Below are 15,994 nucleotides of genomic sequence, written 5' to 3' on the forward strand. Positions count from 1 at the left end.
GCTACTTAAGGTAAACCTATAATCTCATGCACTTGAACATCTCTCGCCAGTTTAAATAGGCTGCTTCCCGCATGCCAAATCTTGCTGACAGTAGCGAACAAAAATGGCCTCAAACCTGCTGAAGATTTTGTTAAATTAATGAATGAAAAGTTGTGTTTATTCCTCACCTGTGTTCACAAGTAACCTATTTTTCTAATTTAAACCCTGAGCCAGAAAAATAGACTTTCTAATACAATACTTCATAAACAGCTTCTACTGGGAGGCTATTTTCCTCTCCCCGCTCCTTTTAATCACCTACCCAGTGCAACAGGAATGGAATGTTTTTTTTCTGCTAGAGACTTTTTCCATCCTAAATTACAATATAACTGCTGCATTGGACATGGAAATGACAGACTGCTTTCTTTTAAAGGTAGTGCCTCTCCATAGTAAGGAACAGTTTTAAAGGAAGCCAAGGCCTACCTGTTGTGCTGGGAAAAGAGTTGTGCCCATTTATTGTAATTTAAATGCACCCCTACAAGATTTACTTCTCTGAAGAAGTTAGCAGAGGGCTTTGTGAAAGGAAGGATGTGAGACCAGACAGCCCACTGGTCCTTGCTGGTGTGTCTGTTCTGAGACATTGGTAGCTGGGCTTGTAAATCACATGAAAAATATGAAGCACTGTGAGCACCAGGACTAATGAAATCTGGTTTCCTAGGATGCGCATGTCCTGGTGGCTTGTGAGCTCAGTGTGATATTTTTTCCTACAGCTGGGGATTTTAGAAGGACTTTCTTTCTCCTTGTCCCATGTTGATTCTCTGGTTTGAGTAAGGGTTGAGCTTACTGCAGCCTTTTTCTCACCTGGGACTCTAATCCGCCTCTTTCTTCTCTAGGCTATTTTCATTAAACCTGTAGACACTTCCCTCACATCTGGTGTGCCACATTTCTCACACCTCACACATCTGTGAGGTTTCTTCCCTTCTGTCAGGTTAGTTTGAAACTGGCCAATGTTTTAAAGCATTGAGGTTAAAATTGTATGAAATATAAGTAGGTAAAGAAAGCAAGCATGCAATGGGTTGTTTCTTTATGATACCAAGCTAACGGGGCTACGTAAACATTTAAATACTCGCAGAACTGATTGCTTACCTGAGACATGATTGGACTATGCTGGAGATGCTGGCTTTGTATATAGGCACATTCACTTTTAGACATTACAGAATTACAGTATGTTCATATAATTAAAATAGAAAAAAATCAAGCTGTGCACAATCAAAAAATAAATAACTATGCCATGTGATTCTTTGAAAATGGACATTACCTTCCTGCCCTCTAAAATCCACGAATGATTACATATCGAAGAGGATTTAAACTAGTTTTAGGAAAATTATTTCTATTATTCCAGTAAAATAGTCTTAGGCCTAACATTTATATTTTAAAAAATGTTAACTTGTTTAGAACGGACAGGTTTCATTTTCAGCATGCAATTCAAGCCATTTCCAGACATAAATGTAACTTGTCATATTCTCATCTTCAGTTGATGTCTAGGGCCACAGGACCTGCTTTTGATATCACACCTTTAACCACAGCAGAAGAAAGTACGTTATAAATAATACAGACTCCCCACAAGCTTGATGTACAGCGAGTGTATGCTCAGTTGATACCAAGCGATTGATAGGCTTTTATTACCATGTACAGCTGTTCTAACACATCTTAGGAAGAAACATATTCTGTCAGTTGTGCCTTTTTTCTTTTTTTTTTTTTAACAAATGACTATGAGTTTAGTCTTTTTCCTTCTCAGATGTGGTCTTTATTACGTATTACCTGTTGAGTAATTTCTTTGAAGATATCATGACCTGTAAAGTGCATATGCCAGTGTGGATTTTTGATCCCTGTTCTTTGTGTTCCTCGCTCTGGATGTATAGAACACCTGGTGAGTTTTGATCCCCAGACTAGCTGATAAGGCTTAGAGTCAGGTTGTCGATACACATGCTTGGGGTAAGGTATCCCGCAGGCACAAAATGGTGCTGCTTTAAGTTCTCCTTATTAGTGGTCACCATGTGAATTTGGGCACCTTCAGAAGGAAGGATCTTAAATGCAGTGGAACAATAGAGAGTATTTTAAAAATATTTAATGTCTCATGGTCTTGCATTTATCCTTTCCCCCAGTGTTCCCCCCCCCCGTTATCTTCAGCAGCAAGTGTTTCTGGCAGCCGTCTGCTAAGACAGAAACAATAGCTGTATTGAGTTTAGAAGGAATATGCACATACCTTTCTTGTTGAGATATAGTCCCCTCTGAGTTGTTTGTGTTTCAAAAATAATAAAGGACATATCAAGATTTACTGATGGATGAGCTAGGAAAAGTGATAGATGTGAGTATCGATTCACAAATGCCTAGGGTAGGTCCAATCCTGTGAAGACTTACACGTGTCACGAAATGTTTCTATGAAGGTAGCATCAAAACATCAATAACACTAGTTGGGCAAATAAAGTTATCTACATTATGCACTTGCAAGATCAGTCCCTTCAGTTTCCACAACTAGTAACTGAAAATAGCTGCTGCTATTCAAGAAATAAGTGCTTCTCTTCAGATAGCTTAACCGGGGTGAATTGAGGGGTAATTTTGGGGATAGTTTCATGTTCTCTCTGTTTAAGAACACATACTTGAACTGACAATATCAAAAGGACAGAGGCAAGACGGTAACAAACACCAGTGTGCTTTCTTTCTCCTGGGGCCATTTGAGGGGACTATTCTGGGACCATCACTGAGAGAGAACATACAAGGGGGGAGACCTTCCTGTTGATGGTATTGATGGATAGACTGGATGGGGCATGGATTTTTGTTAATTGAAAGCCAGAAGCTCATTAGATGAACACCAGCAATATGTGGTGTGTCCAAAAAGAAGGAAGCGAGTCCAGACCTGACGAGCTGGTTGATGCTCTGCTCGTGGAGGCCTTGCCACGATTTTAAGCTGCTGCTCCACAAAACCAGAATCTCTCATGTTCTTTTAGGACTGGCCCACTCAGGTAGTGCCTAGCACAGTTTTAGTACTGCCAAAGCCATTTTTTGCTGCCCCTTGAGCCTGCGTGTGTGTTTGTGGCCTGAACCAAGACCTACCCACACTGGGCGTGCACGTGCTCACACATAGAGCTCTTGGGCTGAGAAGTCAACTGGTGTTTTGACATGAGGCCAGTGATCATGCAACGATACAAGAAGTTCAGTGTCCTTGTGAACACAATAAAATGAAAGACTCGTTATTACATGAGCTGCTACACGCCCTCCCTGCAGCTGCTTTGGTGGATTAGACAAGGCTGCTGCTGGCATTTCAGAAGAAATCAGGGCAATTGGGTTTTGGATTAAAAAACGCAGTCATTGCTGGCGGGGCTCCTGGTGACTCTCTGCTCAGTCCTGACCACTGTTGTCCATAATGTGGCAAAATGCAACAGTAAAGGACTGTGAACGAGGAAAAAAACAAACCTCCAGGTCTGTAGAGCAGAGGGAAAGAGAAAAAAAAAAAAACCTTCCAACTCTTTAATTCTCAATTATTTTCAAGAACATCACAATCTCATATGGGAGTGATTCATATTAAATCTGAATTCTCAGATTAAAAAACAAACCCCAAGAGAGCCTTCCCTCCTGATAAGTGTGTTTTGCTTCCTGAGTGCTTGTTTAATTGAAGTTTAAGTCAGTAGAAGAGAATCTTTGCTTAACAAAACCCTGCTAATATGCCAGATTTTTCTCCCAGATATAGATTTGGACTGTGACCGGTTGTAAAGGAGCTGCACAGGGGAATAGGCCATTTAAAAACATGTCTTCCCTGTGTATTTCTCTGATCTCAGTGCCAGCTTTCCTTCCATCACACCTGTCTTAAGGAAGGGGCAGAGCACGGACAGAGTTTATCATTTGTCAAGAATACTGCAAATATGTTCTTTTTTGCAAGAAGTACAAAAGAGAGGCCATGGAAAGAATTGTGCTTCTAAAGCTCTTTGTGCTTCCTGTTGCACTTAAGGAGCTTTGAAGTACTGTCATACTTTAGAAATTTGATTTTTAAGCAGTCAGTAAGGGGTGTGAAGTCTTATTGTCAGCTTTCAGTGATCAATGGGAATATAATTGATTCAATTTGCAAAGTCACCATTTCTTGAAACAAAATAGATCGAGGTTATTTAAGTAATGGCTAGGTAGGGTCATGTGCCTATGAGGCAGCTAAAATAGCTATAGCATGATCCAAAGAGAAAATTTTGCATTTTTAAATAGGGTGGGGGAAGAAGCCCCTAGCCAATGTTTGCTTGTTGTTTTATCATTATTGAATGAAAAGATACCTGATTGAATGAGAAGATTCAGATTTTAGTAGCTGATACGAAAGCACAAAGGGTCATTCTCCGCATCCTTGTATCATATAAGTAGATGAATTATGTGGGTTTGAAGTATGGCTCTTTGTTAGACCGTGGTGTGGAAACACGATGCCTAGAGGAGCTGGTGTAATTTAGATACCCCCGTAGGTCTGCAGTGTGCTAGGATATCCTTATCCATACCATAAAAGGTATGCTGTGGAGCAGGTATTTACTAGTGGGTAAAGACTACTCAGTCCCAAGGCATCCCTCTCACGGGTTAATGGTGTTGGCACTCCCTGTGTGTAGGTGGTGTGTGGAAACCTGTGGTCACTACTTTTCGAATGAAGCAGGCACATGATGGTTTAGCCCATGATACAAAGATATGGCAGTGCAGGAAGTACTAAGACAGGAGTTCAAATCATCATGGTACCCCAGTGTCTTATTCCTCTTTGTTCTCAGCTTCTGTTTACCTTTGGATTCAGCTGCTTTTGTTTCAGACCAAAGGAGGATTTGGGCACTTAAAAGCTTATCTACTTTTTCCACATATACTAGCTGGTCTAACATAAGACTACACCTCTATCTTCGTTGCCTTCCTTATGGTGCCTGAATCATCACATCTACAAGAAACTTACCTTTTTCCTTTATCTTTCTTATGTATCCCATAAAATGCAGTAAAAAATGCATGGAAAAGGGAAACTCCAGTCTGGAAAAATTCAGGATAAATAAATATCCCAGGTAGTCCCTGTGTTTTCTATGCAAATAAGTATTTTGGTTTCGTTTCTGATTATTTAACACGTGGTATTGGAAACGTAAAACACTGTTTAACGAAATCAAAGGAAAAAGGTGTTGCAAAAGTTTTGTTCCCAAGTCTCAAAACCAACGTTCTAATATTGTCAGAGCTTTTTTCCTAGGCTGTTTTTTCCACAACAACTTCATAATACAACTAATTCATTTCTCAAAATGTGTTGATTTTTCGGAGTCATGTATTTAGACAGAACTCAATATGACTCAATGCAAATGGCCTGAAAAATAGGCATTTCTGCTACCTAATACCATAATCAAAGAAAGAAATGAGGAATGAACCTGATGAGCTCTGTAAAAATGCGAGAGAAATCATCTGAAAGGCTGACCCAAGCTCGCTACTGCACTCCCCTTCCATCACTTACCGGGGCTTTGTTCTGGGAGCTGGGGAAGCACCGGGACATTCATTGTTTCTGGCCTTCATGTCCATCTGCGCTTTGCTTCACTTGGCCTGGGGGATAATACACACTCACCTGAGTGATTCCACGATATTCCTTAGGCAGATCCTCTACTCTGCATATCTGTAGAGAAAATAAGACATCACCAATGTACATGCCCACTCTGGGTACAGAGGCAGCGTTTAGTTTTGCAGATAAAGTGATGCTCCTCAGTGCAAACGGATTTTCTTTCTTCCTTTCTTTCAAGCATTTAACTATTTTTGTATTGAACTGATGTGAAATTACATGAGCTCTGATCATGTGAATAATGCATGAGATTTAAGACAAACACATGAAAGGAGCTTATTTTTCATGTCAAACAATTCTTTATTTTTTATGGTACAAATTAAAAGTGACAGATCTGAAGCTGTTAAGAAATACACAAAGTGCAGCTTTACTGACCGTACAGATATTGCTCTAGATTAAGTACAGTTTTTGTCAGTTTTTTTTATTTTTTTTTTCATGTTAAGCAACCTGTGCAGATAAATCAGCTTTGGTTTCAAAGTCAGAGTAGTAAGGAGCTTTTAAATATCCAGTTTGGTTTCTTGGTCACAAGTCCACCACATCAACTCCTTTTGTAATTATTCGTATTTTTTAACAATGCAATACAGTCCCTTTTGTACTGCCATCTTTCCCGCTGCATGCTCCATGCATGGAAAAACAGATCTCTTTGCAGTGCTTCATAAGTGACCCTGGTGACCATTCTGTAGATTATAGCACATAGGACAAAAATAATAATAATAATAATAATAGTAATAATAATAATTAATAATATCACTTTTTAACAATAAATAAACAAATGTGCCCCACATAATCTCAAGTTGGAAACAAGCAAACCACATGACAAAAAGCTCATTACAAAATGTTTTCCAAACAGATTTTACAGTCAAACATTGACATGGAAATCAATTTCCTCTCTTATCTTCTTATTTGAATGTTGGTCAATAACTGGGTACAAGTAGAGTGCTGAGGTAAAACACTGATGAACAGTTTTATTTTTGTATTTCTTTTTTTTTTTTTTAAATAGTAACAGTTTAGTATTGCGAGATTGTCAGCAACATTTAGCCATATCTATACAATGTGCATATACCTACATACATTGAGCTTTGGTCCAGCATTGAGAAGACGAGCAAAGGCATTTTACATATTTCTTTTTGGTTATAGCTTGAGTTCTTTGATACGCCTCTACTTGTTCCTTCCTAGCTCCTTTTTGCTTTCTTGTTCTCTCTTTTTTCTTTTTTTTTTCTTTTTTTTTTTTTTTTTTCCCGGTAATAACGTAAAGAAACTGGAACCATTTGAATGCATTTGATTTCTTCAACTGTCCAAAATAGCTTTTTAGTGAAAAACGTAAAAAGACAAAATCAGAACAGTGAGTGAACCCTTGGTTCATTATTCAAATAATAATTTTATATATATATATTTTTTAAAAAATTCAATGATCCATAAATTGGAAAACCATTAAACCTTCACATATGACTGAAGAGACTTTTGTTTCATTTGCTGGTAGCAATCTATCTTTTAGTCACATGCAAAATTAAAAGGTATTCAAATGTAATCAATACAGGAAAATTGTTTACAAATGGAAACCAGAAATTTTGCCAGTAACAAAACAAAACAAAATATTTATGGCCCCCCCAAAGACGTATGACTCACACATCATTTATCTTCCTAAGAATCTGTTCAGGCACCATTTATGCCTCATAGCAAAAATTTGTTTATAAAAAAATTAATATAAGAAGCATTACAACACTTTATAAATAATTTACAAAACATAATACAAAATTAGAAAACTGTAAAAAAAATCACTGCACATGGATGGTTTTAAGACTGTGGGATGAACATCATTTTTTCTTCCAAGCTGGCGATTTATATTTATTTTACCTTTTCACTGTCCTAGTTATATCCTTCCGATATGTACTTTGGAACAGAAAAGCGCTTATATAACTGCTGCCAGCATATTTTTAAACATTTAGTATCTTTCATACACTGTTCAGTTAACTTTTCTTCTTGGGGGATTTTTCTTCACAAAATTTAGAGCAGTCCCTGGGAGAACTGGAAATTTAGTTTTTAGGCAAAGAATGGTCGATGGTTTTGTTCCCAGGCTGTTGATGATGGGTGTGGAGCCGGGGGGGAGGGTGTACGGTCTCAAGGGTGGCTGAACAGGTAATCGTGTATGTGGCATTAATGACTGGACAATTAGCAGCGTACTGGAGCACGGGTAGGACTTCAGGAGTGTCCGCTTCCAAATAGGATCTGTTCTTCCCTGCTTTCCTGTTGGCTTCTGGGTGGTCTCCTGATCATTATATAAACTGAATTGTGGCCACAAGTTTAGGGCTGTTTGGTATAGATAACACAGATATATATCTGTGGATATAGGTACCTGTGGCTAGAGAGGGTAAAAGAAAACCCAGAAGGGCAGATGTTGCTGAGAGGCTCTCTTTACTTCACATGCTCAGCTTGGGTAAAGCATCTTTTTTGTCCCTCACAATTTGCCTGTGGTTACTGAGGGTTTTTTTCCCACGGCAGATATTTATGTATCAACAGTCAGAAAAGAGTCAATAACAATTCTCACTCTCCTCCTCATAAAAGCAATACTGAAAATATCCTTAAATATACCCTGCTGAAGCTTAAAGCCTAAAATGCCTTTGCTGGACGTGAGCCCAGCTCGGAGTACTGGATCCTCAGTGCTCTCCAACCCTGACCTTTGAGAGTGCTCGCATTTAGAGGCAGTTTCTGGCACATGTGATGGTCTCTGAAGCCTTAAAACTCCACCAGCCATGCAGCAAATACCCCATTCTACAAGGCAAATCCCATTAATAAAATAGTGAGGGCCAGATTCAAAGCCCAGTGAAATCAATGGAAGCCCCTTTCTTTCACTAAGTTTTGGATACAGCCTTGAGTTCTTGAAAGCTGTGTGAGAGCGGTGTTATTTGAAGACTCCGGCACTTTGGGAACTTCCTTCGACATCCCAGGTAGACCAGCAAAAATCCTGTACAACCATCCTGAGGTCACTGAAGACAATCAGGAGTTTTACCAGCAGAATTTTACTCTACCACCTCTACGGTGAGCTGAACCAAATCCCCAGTGTTATCTTTTGGAAAGTCCTGATCAAGATGCAGCTTCTACCCTAATAGTGGGCTGAACCCCAAAGGCTGGAGCAGAACTCAGCAGAAGATGACAATCGCAGGTGACCTTCACAGGTCAGCCCATACCCCATCCCACTGAGAACCTGCAACACCTTTCTCTCCCTCTGAGCCTTGGTATGCTTGTAGGTCCAATGACCACAGTATTTTAGAAGATGCTTGTCCAATCAAAAAGGAAGCCACAGAAATAAGGTGTCTTTAAAGGAAAATCAAGTCACCTGAAACATATTGCAGGTGACCCACCTTACTATTCCCAAAGGATATTCAATGGGTTTCCCTATATCCTGATTGCTTAGTCTAGCCAGCGGTCACAGCAAACACCTGCAGAAACACATCCTCCTACTGAAGAGGTCGACAGGGCAAACATCCATATCGGGATGACATAAAAAATAGGCAGAAGGAAAAAAGCACTACCATTGAAACAGTCCATAGTGATGTAATGACCAAAACATCCTCATCACTTCTTGGCCTGTCCGTTTGTTTTCATCAGAATCTCAAGAAATTTCTTTGGCTAGCAGACTTTGGGGAGAAATTGCTTCAAACAGAACCATAATATAGATGCGGTACTGAACCAAGCGTGCAGTTTATATTTATACTACAAAATGAGTTTTGGTAACCTCTCCAGGTTTATGGCCAAAGGACAGAGAAATCCCAAGCTACACAGTTGACAATAAGCACAATGTTCAGCGTGGGCTGACAGTTCATCAGACAGAATCCTAATCCTTCTTTGTCCTCTATTGCATTTCAGCATATCAATATAAAAGTGTTCAGATTTCACTTTTCTTTTTAAAAATCTTCAAACAGTACTGGGTAATGTGCGTTTGGGGAAGGGGTGGAGAATGAGCTGGAAGGAGGGAGGCAGCAAAAAGAATCAGAAAAAAAAAATAGAAATGCAAACCAAGACATACACCCTTAGAAGAGAACTACCAAACCCCGCAAATCACAATAAAAATAAATTATTTTTGGCACCCAAACACTTGGAGATTGAAAACTGTTGACTAAAAGAAAAGGAAAGAAAAGAAAAGGAGGTGACCACTCTGGGATGGCTTTAACACCTGTTTGTACACACCTGCAGGGGGTGCGAACAAGGATGAGAGAAATTAATCTTGTTGTTTTCCTCTTTGCAAAATACAAATGTAAAAATTCGTAACACAATTTTACACTCATAAAAGAGTAGACTAACAATCTAGTTTGCAATGCCATGTTTCTGACTTTGGTTAATAGTTTTCATAGTGAATCAGCACTTGATACCTGGATACTCCTCCAGGTGGCAGGCTTCTATTCTCTTTTAAACAGATAAAAGTTTTTTTTCTTTTTTGTTTTTTTTGTTTGTTTTGTTTTTCCTTAAAATGTGTTCACATTTTCATAATATACAGAAAAAAAGTAAGCAGTTATTTGGTTTACTTTAAGTCCATTTAAAAAAACTGGCTTTTTCTTTTTTTTTGGGAACTAATTCTACGGCACACACACTAAGTGTTGTGTATTTTTTGTTTTGTTTTTTTTTGTTTGTTTTTTTGTTTTTTTTTTTTTAAATAGGAAAACCCACAGATATTTATAAACTGTTCTGTCCTTCTTGTAGTTTTCTCAGTCTTTTACTTACAAGGGTGATGAACAGGTATTTTCACAGAGTTCGAATGGTTACGTTTCTGTTGGTGCGGGTTTTTTTGTGTGTGGTTTTGTTTTGTATTGTTTTTAGGAGTTTTCTTCCAGAGAGTCTGTTAAAGGCTCCATAGGAACTGCTGTCGCAGGCTCGTGTTGTTTCAAACGTTTAATTGTGTTCTTCAGTGCTTGCCTCTTATTGCAGAACCAAACTCTAACTACTTCCCGGTCATAGTTCAGTTTCTCTGCAATCTCTGTCATTTCTTGCCCAGAGGGGTGCGTGTTCTTCTCAAAGTGGGCATTCAAGATCTCAAGGGCTTGTGGCGTGAATGAGGTACGCCTCTTGCGCTTTTTGGATGGTTCGCTTCCGATAAACTCGGTAAGGTTCTGCATACCTGCTCGATGGCGGGCCTCAGCCTCAGCCATCCACCGCTCAAGCACCGGCTTTATCTTCTGGGCACTTTTAGGGGTGATGTCCAGCTTTTCAAACCTGGCAGGATACAAAAGGCCAGGGTTCAGTTTGGCTGTCAGACTGCTAGCTATAGTGTTCTCTTGGGCTTCCTGTGGTAGGAAAAAGTGGCTTCTCAGGATGGTGTGTCTGAGGGAAAATTGAGAAAGAAGAGTCTTACACTGATGCTCTGCCAGGGTGGGACTTCCTGCCTGCCTGACTAATTGACTGGCAGAGGTAATTTACAATGGATTACGACAACTGTCAGATAGGTATATCTATATATATATCTATATATATAGCACTAGATATTTAAGCTAACATAAAACGAGCACTACAACAAAATTCTAAGTACACTCAATAATACGGCTTATGAGTCGCGTTTTCATATTTCTGACGATCTTCAAAACCCTTAAGGCTATGTCTAATTACAGGAAATGACATCAAAGGCAATTGCTCTTTATCATCTCGTCTTTGTTATTAATCCTTTTGTTTCTCCTCCCATCCCATGTTGTCCAAACACCACAGCTTTAATAACACAAACCAATGGCAGTTACTAGCCTCTGAATATCAGGTTTCCTTTCCTTTCATTTTTCAGCAATTTTCACTGTTTGCAAGTTAACGCTATATCCCTTTTCTGGGTCGGAAAAAGATTCCCATAGCTACGGTGGTGTTCAGCTGAAACAGCTGGACACTTTGCAATTATCTTGACTGCCCCCACAATGTGCAAAGACAGACTCATGTTTTCCAGATGAAACCCAGCATAATAGTCTACTAATATGCTGTGGCACCAAGCTGGGTTTATTGTGGGATTTCTGCAAACTGTACCAGAATGATATCATTTCCTGTAAATGAGGTCTTCTATATATCATTTTGCCATCAAAAGTCTTTTGCCAAACCAGATTTTACAAGTATTATAAAACATCTGGAAAAGCAGCCACACAAAGCTTTAATCCTCTCAAAAACAAGCAGAAGAGCTGAGTTCACATTTCAAGTCTTACAATATAAGTACTTGTTTCTTTCATTTACCCAGTTCACCCTCTCTTGCTACGCATTAAAAAAAGTCTTAACCCGACTCCTCTGATACCACCCGTTCGTATTTCCCCACTTCGTCCATGTCCACCCTGCACATTGCGGTATTTAACGTTGCAGAAAGGCAACAATTATTGCACGGCGCTGCTGCTCTCTCCAGCCCGCACGGTGCTGAAGCACCGCCGCCGCCACCACTAATCACGATGTGATCTTGAGATGAGACTGACCGAATCAATGCCTTTGTGCAAAGCAACTCGGTGACCGGAGGTGGCAATTTTTAGCGTCTCTATTCAGCACGTGGCAGCTGCAGAAAATATTCTAGCAAGAAACTAAGCATTTCTCACAAACAAAGAATAAGACAAGTAATAATTTCAGATAATAACACTCCAAAGAATTTGTAACTGGTGCCTGGGATCCTAGTGTGGTATTGACTGCAAGGTGTCCTTCCTTGGTGTCCAGTGACATTTCAGGCTGAAGTGTATGTTTTAGAACGTATTGTCTCAAGTTAAGAAAATGCTGTTATTTGCACGCAGAACATATCAGCAAGGTGGTATAGTGCTGATATGACCTGCACAGGCCACCAGGAGACTCTCCTTCTGTCTCGGAGTTGGTCGTTCAACTTGCTTACCTTACTGCCCCTTCCATTACCCTGGAGTTCGTATTGAAACTCTTTTGTTACCATTAAAAGAAAAGTTGAACCTACTATTTCTGAGGAACAGCATACTGCCACTGAAGCAGCTTGTCTTGGTGCTTAACAAGAAATGCACAGTCATAGCAGGTTATTACTCCCCAAAGCGATATCCATCTGGAGGGGGTCAAAGGAAATAAAAAACCCGATAACCTTACAACCATCTTCTGCACCCAGTCCTCATGGTCTGAGCAATTTGCCCCTCTAAGGAGCCCTCTGTAAGAGGTCTCCACATTCTGGGCTTTTGTTAGCCATGTCTGTGCTCCAACTTCATCTTTATTGGGGTTTTCGCGATAATCGGTTAGTGGGGAACCCTTTCTCTTAGTAAAATTCAAACCATCCCCAGTGGTTTTCTCAGGTGTGAGGTAGATGGAGGAAATGAGAAGACAGCAAACTAGACAAAAGCAAAGGAAACTGCAATTTATCAGTTTAAATTATAGTATGTTCAACAGCAACTTAAGGCTACAACAATTGCTAAAAACTCCACCCGTTTTAGGCATTCTTTACCAATTGACCACAGGGGAAAAAAAAAAAAAAAAAAAAATCCTTAGCAACAGGGAGCAATAGCATTCATATCATTGGCATTGCTTGTTAGTGTTGATACTGCAGTACATGTTGTTTGGTATAACGATATACAAGTCTTGAAACAAATTTCCCAGCAGTAGTATCCTTGTATAGACTGAATAAAGGTTATTTTCTACAGGGAGGTATCTTATAAGAAAAAACAGTAGGGGAGACCATAGAAGTGAGAGGATCCTATGGAGCTTTTTGTATTTAACAACAATCAATGGGTTTTATGGAAAATCATTGAGCAAAATGTGAGCTGCAAGCTCACTACCCCATACTGATGTTATTTATAACCTTAGTCTTAAACTGCAGGAAAAGTACACTTCCGTTCTATGGGGAATACATTAAAAGTATAAAGAGCAGATAAAAAGACAGAGCATTTCATGGATCACCAAGAACAAAATCCACTTAAATGAGCTTAGAGTTGGTTTCTTGGCTTTCACTGATGGAGAAGGACTATAACGCATTGCCCAAGAGGAAAAAGCTGTTACCTAAGTGTGTTTGTTACCTCATGCATAAACATGGGATTACTGTAACACACATACATGCATACACGGTGTTTGCTTTGAACTACTTTAACTCTGTCAGGACTGTATTATCATTTCTTATGATTAGGGCAGATTTCTACTTCTGCTTTGCATATATGGCTTGTCTGTCTGTTTTTTTTTTAGTAAACATTTGGGTGATAAAAGATGAACAGCTGCTGGTTTGCAAGATAGCAGGAAGGATAATTTTTTCCCTTCTGTGTTGCCTAGGTAAATCATTATTAACATCCTATATGTGAAGTGCTAACCACAGTAATACAGGTTTTAACTTAGCAGGGATGCAACCATGAAATATTTGTTCAGTAACCCTATCTGTAGTAAATGGCACAGTATGAAGAGGGTCAGCTGGTGTTTATCCAGCATCAGCAGGGTCTCCAGCTTGTCTACTGAATTAAGTCTCAATGCCAGGAACATTGTTTCTCACTTGTTTAAAAAAGAAGGAAGGGAAAAAAAAAAGACTAAAGTTACTTTAGTGGTAGACAATAAGAACATTTTATCTGCCAGATACCAACACTATTGGCTAATTCAAGTCCCAGATTAACAATACATTCTAAAGACATAAGACTCAAGCACAAGCATGTTCCTCGCAATAAGCCGAATAATTATTAAGAACAAAGGGAGGAGAGGAGAGTTTATGATGTAACTTGTTACCTGCAGATGGCAGACTGGCTATAGGCTGGGCCTTCGGTGGCGCTTAGGGCTTGGCCAACTTGAGTCTGTGTCAGGCCAAGGGACAGGCGCCGGATTTTAAAAGCTTTGGCAAATTCTCGGATTTCTTCCAGATTCACCCCATCCACCTCTCCAGTGGCTGTTTGAGGATCTGTTGAAATATTTTTTTAATCATATCAGTTCTTCGCATCACATATGAGTGGGCTAGGCTTACACCAGCTTTCATTGTCAAGATGTTCATGTTCATTTTTTTAAATACTTATCCCTTCTTCCCCAAACAGAAACAGGCTTGCCTTGTCAGGTGTGTTACGAAGCATGTTCAGATTGCTAAAATGCTAACTAGGCTGCAGTGGTTCCAGGAGCTGGTGAAAGACTTTCACAGACGTACTTTGCTGCTGAACTCCTGAAAATGGCCAACTCATCTGTGAGTGAGGCGGTGCCTGGGCTCCCCACTGCCATTTGTGCCTTGCAAAATCTCCCCCTGGTCGACAAGTCACGTTCCCCATTCCCCCTTCTTATCACATACAGAAGGAAGGCTGGTGTCAATATACTTATTTGCAGTCTGTGGGGAGGGCTAAATAGATGCGTGAACTGCTTTGGTTTTTAATTTGAAATCAAGACTTTCTGCTTTATCTAAAACTAATGCCAAATAAGGAGATTCAGAAACCTTCCTTCCCTTCTGCACAATACCCAACCCAAACCACCAGCCAAATGTCCAAAATAACCCAGAAAATGAACAAGCCCAAACAAAATGCTGCCTTTAAAAACTCCTTAATTTAAAAATAATCTTTTAAAATATGCCCTTCCGAGAAGCAGCTTTTCAAGCTTTTCATTCTGCCTCCCATCAGGTTGATAATCAAGGAGCAGCAACATCAGCCATTAGGTTTCAGATGGTAATGCTGCACAATTTTTGACTTTTACATTAGCCCCTCAGAAGATAATGCTTATGATGCTGTGAGAATAAATCTGTCCTTCCTCTCCATAGTAGTTTACTGACACAGAAGGCTTTGTCCCTGAAAGGGCACATAATAAAGCATGTCTGCCACAGGAAAGCTCCTTTGGTGCTGGATAACTTGGTCAATTTAGGACTTATCAAGGGAAATGACACAACAGCTGGAGAATGGAACTTCCCCCCCCCCCCCCCCCCCAGGCTACTGATACCTGGCTAAATAAAAGCGTTTGCCAAGCCGGAGACAGCATGGGACTGGGATGGTGGAAGATTTCAAAGTGGTGTGCAATCCTGCGTGTAGGGAAGCCATTCTCCCAGCAAGACATCTCTATTGTTCTTCACCTCATTCCTCAGACTTCTTAGGTGAAAAGTTTGCAGCACAATAACCCATCAATTTCTGTAAACGCAACCAGTTGTCCAAGGACGGTGCTAGACCACATTACTATTCTGAACCCTATATGAGAGTGGGTCCTGCTAGTACTGTTATAGCTAAGGGCTTGCCAGCATTACAGTAACAAAGCTTTTATTTTCAGGGGTTTATAAACCTGATGTAAAATTCCCTTATGATGGAAATGCCGTATAAAAAATCTTTTAGTCCAATAATAGACAGAGGGAAGAGGTTTTGCTGCTGTATAAGTTTAGCCTATATCAATTCGCAACTTGACTGTAAGAAGCACACATAGCAATAATATTTTAAAAATACTCCCGTATGCAACCAGGAGCTACATGAACTATGCATACAGGTAAACACGCACGTAGGCTGAACCTAGTTTTGACAATGCTCCACAATCAGAATTGTCCCTCCTGTTGCC

The 15,994-nt window shown here is 39.8% G+C and overlaps 1 protein-coding gene across 1 annotated transcript in view; it reads right to left on the reverse strand.

The window, feature by feature from the left end:
- Window positions 1-10,377: 10,377 nt before the first annotated feature.
- The window catches only part of POU6F2 (POU class 6 homeobox 2), a gene marked incomplete at both ends in the record, with an annotated part of 314,808 nt that continues 309,191 nt past the window's right edge, over window positions 10,378-15,994 (reverse strand). The window contains 2 exons of the mRNA XM_082306980.1: window positions 10,378-10,882; window positions 14,216-14,384. Coding sequence (XP_082163106.1) covers window positions 10,378-10,882; window positions 14,216-14,384 — 674 coding nt within the window. The remainder of the gene's footprint in view (window positions 10,883-14,215; window positions 14,385-15,994) is intronic.

This window comes from Platalea leucorodia (assembly GCF_965183815.1).
Source record: "Platalea leucorodia genome assembly, chromosome: 1".
Lineage (NCBI taxonomy): Eukaryota > Metazoa > Chordata > Aves > Pelecaniformes > Threskiornithidae > Platalea > Platalea leucorodia.